Raw genomic sequence first — 9,230 nt, forward strand, 5'->3', positions numbered from 1 at the left:
CAACTTTTTATTTTCCGTTGGTCTTAGTACACGATGTAACTATACACATTACAACATGCAAATAGGAAAATTTTGGCGTTATTTTGTCACTTATTGAGCGGTAGGCTAGCTGGAGCCATTTACCTCCAGTCTTTGTGCTAAGCTAGGTTAGCGTAGGGTCAGTTATGGCACGCACGGAGATGAGAATGGTATGTATGGACTTATCTAACTGTGGGGGATACGGTGAATAAGCTAAAGTCCCAAAAAGTCGCTGTGTTCCTTTAAGATATTTCCGGATCTGACACGCATCCGATGTCCTCTCAACTCTTTGCGTTCATGTAACATGTTTTTTACTCATTTAAGACCCCCTCCCCCATAGGACCCCAAGCGATCCCATTGGTTCAAATTGCTTTAATAGGTACTCAAAATCATGTTACAAATGCTGTTTTAACTACGTTATAATGACCATTTATGTCTGTATTACTTAGCTTATATACTGGCATAGCATACAGATAAGCGATTAGCCTGATAGCTTAGTTTATACACACATTTGCACTTACCCTATATATATATTCTCAATCAACTTTAATGTTGTTTAATTGTGTTAAATGAAGTGTTAAATGTCCAAATATTTCAGTTAAAACAAATGAATGATGTTCACTTAATAGGCTATTATTATTATTATTTATTAATTAACAGTTAATCAAGTGTAAGAAATTACGTTCAATTTTATCATGCGTATACACTTAGGATAATCATTAACTGACCTGATTTCGAGGGAGGACCCGATTTGTAATGACACCGTGCTTACGATGATACAAAGTGGACATTTTGGCATACTTTTGTGTGTTTTTGTCCGTTCAAGTGTAAAAGAGTGTGTGCCGGTACAGATTTAAGTTCTTATTTTTGCGTCTTATTGCACTTCAATGGTTTAATAGCACTTGAATGAATGATTGCATAATCATATACTGTAGCGCAGCCGAAGGATGACAGAAAAAACTGATACTGCGTTAATTGCGTTAAATATTTTAACGTGTTAAACTGAAAAAAAGAATCACATGCGTTAACGCGCTAATTTTGACTGCCCTGATGGTTTTGCTTGATGAATAGAAAGTTAAAAAGAACAGCATTCATTTGCAGTCTTTATTTAATGCGTCCTTGCTGAATAAAAGTATGAATTTCTTTTAAAGAGAAATCCAACTTTTGAACAGTATTGTACAATAGCAGTTACCCACAGTGTATTTTTTGAGAGTTTTGGGGTGATAAATAGACAATCTTAATGGTGGGTCTCTGTACAGAGACATATGAGTGTGAGGACAGGTGTCAGACCAGGCTGGGCCCACATGTCAGCGCTCCCCAGGGAGGACAAGAGAGCGAGAGCGGCTCAATCCCCCCTCCCCCCTTTCAAGCCTCGGCTTCTCTCTTTGAATGGAGGAGGAAGAATGGGGGGTGAATGGCAGGTGATCCTGTCTGAGGACCATTTATAACCCTTCACAATTTTATCTGATGCTAACAGCAAATCTTTCTGTCAAACCAGTTATACAAGACAACAATCACTTTGTGAATTAGAGAAGTTCATAATGGAAGGCTTTCTGATTAAATTGACCAGAAAATAGTGCACTACAGCTGTCTAGATCATTTCCTTTTCTAATAGTGATCAAACCATGACTCATATAGGGTATAATGTTGATTTATAAGTTCGGTCACACTTTAGATTAGGGTCCAATTCTCACTAGTAACTATGACTTTTGCCTCAATAAACTCCTAATTTACTGCTTATTAATAGTTAGTAAGGTATAGGATATAGGAATTAAGGCATGCAAAATAAGGCATTAAAGGGTTAGTTCACCCAAAAATGAAAATTCTGTCATTAATTACTTACCCTCATGTCGTTCGACACCCGTCAGACCTCCGTTCATCTTCGGAACACAAATGAAGATATTTTAGTTGAAATCTGATGGCTCTGAAAGGCCTCCATTGGCACAATGCACGGTTCACTCTCAAGACCCTTAAAAGGTACTAAAGACGTTGTTACAAAGTCCATCTCACTACAGTGGTTCTACAATAACTTTATGAATCGGCGAGAATAGTTTTTGTGCGCAAAAAAACCCTAAATAACGACTTGTATAGTGATGACGATTTCAAAACACGGCCTCATGAAGCTTCGAAGCGTTATGAATCAGTGAGTCGAATGAGCAGTTTGGATCGCCAAATTTCAGCAGTTTGGCGGTTTCACACGCGATCCGAATCATGAATCGACTCACTGATTCATAACGCTTTCGAAGCTTCATGAGGCCGTGTTTTGAAATCGCCATCACTATATAAGTCGTTATTTAGGGTTTTTTTGCGCACAAAAACTATTCTTGCCGATTCATAAAGTTATTTTAGAACCACTGTAGTGAGATGGACTTTGTAACGACGTCTTTAGTACCTTTTTAAGGGTCTTGAGAGTGTAGAGTGCCATTGTGTCAATGGAGGCCTTTCAGAGCCATCAGATTTCAACTAAAATATCTTAATTTGTGTTCCGAAGACGAACGGAGGTCTTACGGGTGTCGAACGACATGAGGGTAAGTAATTAATGACAAAATTTTCATTTTTGGGTGAACTAACCCTTTAATATGTGCTTTATAAGTACTAATAAACAGTCAATATCCTAGAAATATGCATGCTAATAAACAACTAGTTAATAGTGAGAATTGGACCCTAAACTCTAAAGTGTTCCCATAAGTTCTCTGGGATTTTGCATTTATACCATGGTAAAACAACCGATTCAAACTAAAAGCTGCATAGATCCATCCTGGTAGAAGAAAAGCAAGTCATGATACAGCAAGTAAATTATTTCAGGATTTATTGTATGAAAAATATATATTTCTGGCCTTTCCGACAAAAGGCACAATACATAAACATATATACATTTATCTTTTATAAATACAAATTATTTACAATTAAATATTTTGTACAATATTGCATTGTTAAATTAAGAATGACAATATAAAATATAAAAGTATCTATTTTGGTATAAATGGTTGAAAGAAATGAATAAGAAACTAAACAAAAAGGGGGAAAAGAAAAGAATACAATTCTACTCTTGAGTTTTTGTGTTTGAAAAGACCCTAATGCAAGGGGTTCACAAAACCAGGAAATCTTGACAATGATGAGGCTATCAGTCTGAACCAACCGGTTCGTTCGAGCTTTGGGAATGTCGGAAATAGCTTAGCAGCAGTGAACGTTGACCGGATGAAAGCTGTACACAACAACATCCATCATGCACTGCTGTTTAAACTATTTGTACCCAAGTCAACCCAAGCATTTTTCTGCTGAAAAACATACTCCTGTAGTTAAAAAAAAGTTTTTTTAGTGTTTCTAAGGAGTACCTTTTTCATTGAGCTACACTGAAAGACGAGGCACTTAATCAAGATTGGGTTTGAGAGAACGTCACTGATAGTCAAATCCATTGTAGGCACTAAGTCAAATCACAGCCAAAGTAAACTGTAGATTCCCAAGACATTTGTTCACATTGTTCGCAGCCGAAACAGCTTGTTTTTGATTGCTTATCATCACAGATCCATTTATAAATAGCATTTCGAACCATATCCAAAAATACAAAAGAATAAAATACTCCATGGTCACAGTTCCAGATCCTTCAGTTGCACCTCCTTCGCCCATAAGGCTGATTGATTGGGCTTCGTGTGATTTATAGAGGGAGATGAACTTCAGGACGTCTGTTTTCTTCCTTTTCAAGGCTTCTGTGATTAATGAATCCTTGCTTCTTCTCGGCTCTTCCAGAGAGTTCTTTATGTACGCTTTAAATATATATAAATTCTATCTGGGTCATTGAAAAAAAGGGGGAAAGAAAATAGTGCAAATAATGCAAGTCCTAAAGTCTTCAAGTCTCTTGCTTTGTCTTCGCAAAATCATTGTCCGTATCAAAAAGTAGTCCTTTTACTGAGCAGCATGAATAAATAAATAATATAATGCAGATATAATATATACTCTTCACGTCTTCCTTTTGTCCTTAAAGACTGTAAACATTTTTGGGGTCAGGTCCTCTGGTCATTAAGGGACTCCGGATTGAAAAATACTGTTAAACCTGAGAAGAACAAGAACGAAAAGAAAAGAGAAGGCAACTATTAGTGTATGTTCTTTGAAAGCATCACACGGGTAAATGACAAACTTTGAGGAAAATGTCTGGAGATGCTTACCTCAGTAGCAAATACACATTGTTCTATGTGTTCAGGAATGATGTACACGGGGTGATACACTCCCTCTTTTGGATAGCTCAAAGGTGGAACAAGCAATGTGGATTCAGAGTTTTTCCTGAAGTGAAGAATGCATCAGCGTTAGATTTGCAGGTGCCATCAAATAAAAGCACAGACACGGAAAACAGAATGAACAGTGACGTGAACACCAACTTACATGTCTAGCTTGTTGTTGGTAGGTTTTTCGTCAATGCTCAGATTGTAGTCCACCATCTTCTGCTTGTAATTTGATTGAGTGTCCACAATGGTAGATCTGAGTGCCACATCCTTATTGGACACCTTAAACGGACCGCCAGGGATGAGGAAGGCCTCCTTCTCTCTACCTAAAGTCGAGGTCGGGGTCATGGAGACACGGTTGTTGATGGAATCCAGGTCGTTGCGCACCGTGGTCGAGGTGGCAATGCGGCCTTTCCGCATCTGTCTTAGGACCACGATGGCGGCGCAGATCACGAGAGTGAGAGTGATGAGGCCGAACGTAAAGGAGACCACCAGGGCCGCTGGAAGAGGAGGGCTCATCACAGGGGTCTTGTCTTTATACTGGCATCGTGTGCCCATGAAGCTTGGTGGGCACTGGCAGACGGGCCCAGAGAAGTGGGTGTAGCAGGTCCCTCCGTTCTCACAGGGCATGCGGCTGCAGGCGTCAGAGCGCACGCTACAGTCTTTGCCTGAGAAACCAAGCGTGCATGAGCAGGTGTAGCCGCTGATGCCGTCCACGCAGGTGCCTGCGTTTTGGCAGGGGTTACTTGCGCAGTCGTCTATGTTTATTTCGCAACGCGAGCCTATGAAGCCGGGGCGGCATCGGCAAGTCAGTCTATTACCCAAATCCAGACACTGGCCACCTTTTAAAGAAAAAGCAATTGTTAAAAACACAAATGTTAAAGCATTAGCCTATAAATAAGGGAACTGGATGATAAGGGCGAGGGAGTGAACCAGAGCGAGTGTAACCCCTGGGAAGGCAATGGTCCATTTTTTAGACTCATAAAGGTCTATTGCTTTATGACCGCTCTATCTCGCCATTCATATCAGTGCAAGAGCCTCACTGGCGTCTTTTCTATCATGCATGACTAGTGTGTCAAGCACAGTGGATGCATTTCAAAACAACAAAAAACTAAGATGGAGGACGCTGGAATCCAGTGGTGGGCGAAGAACACAAATCGAGGACTTATAGGGATAGTTCACCCAAAAATGAAAATTGTGTCATCATTTACTCACCCTCAAGTTGTTCCAAACCTGTATGAGTTTCTTTGCTCTGCTGGACACAAAAGAAGCTATTAAGAAGAATGTTTGTAACCAAGCAGATAGAGCAACTATTGACTACCATAGTAGGGAAAAAATACTATTGTAGTCAATGGTTGCTCTATCTGCTTGGTTACAAACATTCTTCTTAATAGCTTCTTTTGTGTTCAGCAGAGCAAAGAAACTCATACAGGTTTGGAACAACTTGATGACAGAATTTTCATTTTTGGGCGAACTATCCCTTTAAGCAAAAGTTTAGAGTAAAAGTACTTGAATTTTAATGTACTTAAGTATTGATGAATGTATATTTATTCATTTCATAAAATGGGCTTAAACAGCTCGCATTTTACAGCAATTAGTTCACAAATATCGTGACATAAATGTGATTTTCATTTAAAATTCGGCATTAGTAACTTACTTTTCACGGCATCGGTGAATCATTCAGTGCGATATGCGAACCGATTTAACAGGTTCATTGGAGAAAATCAGCTTGTTCACGAATCAGACACAGCTATTATGTATGATTTTATCATAATGCATGTACGATATTATTCTCTGGAATGTAGTAAAAGTAAAAGTTTCCCAGACTAAAAATACTCCAATAAAGTACAGAATACTTTGCTACCGTCTGGAATGTTTGGCATGAAGATAAGCTGAAAATATGCTCACCATTGGCACAGGGGTCACTGCTGCACCGGTCGATTTTCTTCTCGCAGTTGGAGCCCATGTAACCGGCGGGGCAGAGGCAGGAGTAGCCCCCGTTTCCCTTTTCCTTGCAGGTTCCTCCATTGAAGCAGGGTCCATCGGCACAGGTCATGGCGCTGATCTCGCAGTTCTTCCCGTAGAAGCCCTGAGGGCACGTGCAGGTGTAGTCGTTCACCTGGTCCTGAGGAGAAAAAGCAACAGCCGTTATCGTTCGAGCTCCTCCGAAGCCAAGAAAGGGCTCAAGAGCTCAAGTGTGCAGTCGCAGCACGCTGCTTACAATGCAACTGCCTCCGTTCTTGCACGGGTTGCTGTCGCATTCGTTGGTCTCAATCTCGCAGGTTTTGCCACTGAAGCCCGGCTTGCAGATGCAGGTGTAGCTGCCCTGGCCGGTGTTGGTACAGGTGGCGTCGTTCATGCAGGGCTTGTGATTGGTGCAGAAGTTCAGATCCTCGTTGCAGAACAGGCCGCCCCAGCCTTCCTTGCAAGAGCACTGAAAGGGCTGGTTGCAGGTGCCGTGTAGGCACCCCGGGTATCGCTTGCACTCGTCGCAGTGGGGGCCATCCCACCCGAGGCGGCACTTGCACTCACCGGGGGCCTCACAATAACCGTGCTCCTGGCTACAGCCAGACGAGCAGATGGCTGTTTAAAAGGGAGAGGGAGAAAAAAGGGGGACATTAGAATGACTGGCATCATAAAACAACCCCCCCTTCTAGAGGCTCAGGCACATCAAGTATTTGTTAAGTACTAAACTAAGCAGCTGGGGGACACACAAAAGAAACACATGCCGCCTTTTTCACGGAAGGCAGAGCATATTAGGTTTCAACGCGTGTCCTCGTTAAATCATGCTCGTTGCTTCTATTGTTGCAGTGAACAAAAGCAAACTTGGAAGTTTTGTGTGGCCGTAAGAAGCCGTTGAACTTGCCCGCGTTATTCTCGCTGGGTGCGCATGCGAATTCAAAAACACTCACGTTCTGCGCAATATTCGCCTTTCCATCCAGGCAGGCAAATTCTGCTCCCGGCGGCGTCGCAGTTGAAGTGGCCGAACGCGTCGTTCCGCGGGCGGCAGAAATCCGAGCATTCCTCGCCGTGGTAGAATTCATCGCACACGACGCGATAAGAAAAGCGCATTTGGCTTTGCTCTCCGTCGGGGGACCAGTCCTCGCCGATAGCGAGTCTTAGCTTAGTGGCCAAACGGCTGATCATGTTGTTGTTATTCTCTGAAATGAACCAAATAAGACACGTGTTAAATATGAAAATAGGCGTAGCAACTAAAGTTGCGTAAACCACTCAAAACAGGTGAGCGCGTACCTGTTGACAGGTCAGATGACTCTGCGTTCCAGGCTTCGATTATCAGCGAGACAATTCCCTGTAATGCCAGAACTATGTTAAACATTTATCACACGCGCATACATGCATAGACCTGCACAAGAAGTGATAATGGATCGCGTAAGACTTAGTTCGAGCTACTTACCGGCCACTTGAAGTTAAAGGGCACGCGGATTTGCGCGCCGCTGGGGATGGAGTCCGCGCTGAATATGTCTGTCATTCCAGTGCCGTAAGTGCACGGCGGCTCAGGTAGGATGACGTCTTGTGAGTGCTTCAGGCAAACGCGGAAAAACATCTGGCAGTCGCTGGACTGTTTGCACACACTGCTCGTGCTCGTGAAAGAGTGCACTTTCAACTCAAACACACCGGATGATTCCGCCTATGGAAATAAAAACAGGACTAACATCAGCACTCCGCGGTAAAAAAAAACAAAGCGGCTTACGTTCAAATAGGCAAAAAGGTATACAATACTCACCAGATGAGCTGATATCAACACTAACAAACACGTTAATAAAAAACAAGCCATTTTTGGATCTTCTTGTCTGCTACTGAACGATAGCAGACCGCCTAGAGTAGTCCGATATGAATGTTTGTTGTGGTATCCACGATTTAAAAAACAAAAAATATCGTTGTTGGAAAAAAAAAATATCGGAATGCAAAGCTAAATTACTCAACTATTTGAAAATGTCGTCTGTGTGGGAGCACACAACGCAAAGAGAAACGGATTTCTTGCTCCTGGAGACTTTGGACCCTTCAGTTACCTTTCGTGGAGTGTGCCTGCGCGTGTGGTTTAAATAGCAAGCCAAGAGAAGGCGTGGCTTGCGCGAGGGAAAAGTCATAAAGTGCTTTGATGGATTTATTTGATGAGTCCTTGGACATCATGACGCTTTACGTTCATTTCATAATAAACGAGATATTACAGAACAACATAAACCGTGCGTAACGCAGGCGTTTGTGAACTTTAAAAAAAGTAGGCAAATTAAATATTAACTCTGGTTTATAAGTGATTTCAAAAACGTGCGTTCCATAAAACGTATAGGCATAAATTCTAAACTTTTTTTTTTTTTTTTTAATGTACGGTGAATTCAGGTGATTTGGACACGTTTTGCCATTGAGATGACCTGGGAAAAGTGTCCCAGTCAACCTAAATTCACCCTATAAACAATTATCTGTAGTGTTATTAAACCTGTCCCTCTTGCCGTAGTTTTAAGGATGTGAGGGGGAAAAATCGAAACACAAACAACAACGCGCATTTTAATATTTTTCGATGTCGCGTGCCGCGCAATTCTCTAAAAGTTTGTTTTCGTCTTGGGAATGAATGCCCGTCACCGATCGCGGAAGGGGGTGGGGGTGTAGGTGGAGGGGATCTGCACATCCCATTTTATTCAGCCCTAAAATCTGTAATTGTTCTGACGCGTGTGAGTCGTTAAACCGGCAAGCGCTTTATTGTGCCCTGGAAAGATCCGGAGGGCTCTTTTGTTATCTTGGGTTTGGATTGTAGGTCTTTGGTAAAGAGGGTGAAATGGTGGGGGTTGCGCGGAGCATTTAAGATTGCGGATAATTGCTTTCTGCAGTAAGAGTGTGTGTACGTGTGCTGGGAGGGGGCACTCGCTACAGCTGTATGATAATCCCTGCACCTGCGCACTGTGTTTGCGCTTCGCTTTCTCGATATAAACACACACACGCGCGCGTCTTCTTCACCAATGCCTGTATTTTAATGAAGTG

General features: G+C 42.1%; 1 protein-coding gene across 2 annotated transcripts; it reads right to left on the reverse strand.

Annotated features, from left to right (window-relative positions):
• Positions 1 to 2,809: 2,809 nt before the first annotated feature.
• dlc (deltaC) lies at positions 2,810 to 8,273 on the reverse strand. 2 transcript variants are annotated; one of them, XM_079823148.1, is made up of 9 exons: positions 7,981 to 8,273; positions 7,651 to 7,884; positions 7,488 to 7,545; positions 7,148 to 7,396; positions 6,457 to 6,818; positions 6,144 to 6,354; positions 4,396 to 5,077; positions 4,182 to 4,296; positions 2,810 to 4,069 (listed from the first exon to the last, which is right to left on the reverse strand). In XM_079823148.1, the coding sequence occupies exons 1-9, from the start codon at positions 8,029 to 8,031 to the stop codon at positions 4,064 to 4,066; spliced, it is 1,968 nt and encodes a 655-aa protein (XP_079679274.1). In that variant the 5' UTR covers positions 8,032 to 8,273; the 3' UTR covers positions 2,810 to 4,063. The 2 variants fall into 2 exon arrangements, with proteins under 2 accessions (XP_079679274.1, XP_079679273.1); XM_079823147.1 differs by having other exon boundaries at positions 6,144 to 6,360.
• Between the last annotated feature and the right edge of the window lie 957 nt (positions 8,274 to 9,230).

The sequence above is a fragment of the Gobio gobio genome (genome assembly GCF_949357685.1).
Source record: "Gobio gobio genome assembly, chromosome: 8".
In the NCBI taxonomy this organism is placed as follows: Eukaryota; Metazoa; Chordata; class Actinopteri; order Cypriniformes; family Gobionidae; genus Gobio; species Gobio gobio.

Excerpts from the sequence above, each read along its gene's own strand:
- dlc (XM_079823147.1), bottom strand. The coding sequence starts at position 8,031 with ATGGCTTGTTTTTTATTAACGTGTTTGTTAGTGTTGATATCAGCTCAT. Across the intron at positions 7,885-7,980 it reads TGTTGATATCAGCTCATCTG|GCGGAATCATCCGGTGTGTT; the intron begins GTGAGTATTGTA and ends TTATTTCCATAG. Across the intron at positions 4,297-4,395 it reads ACCAACAACAAGCTAGACAT|GAAAAACTCTGAATCCACAT; the intron begins GTAAGTTGGTGT and ends TCTTCACTTCAG.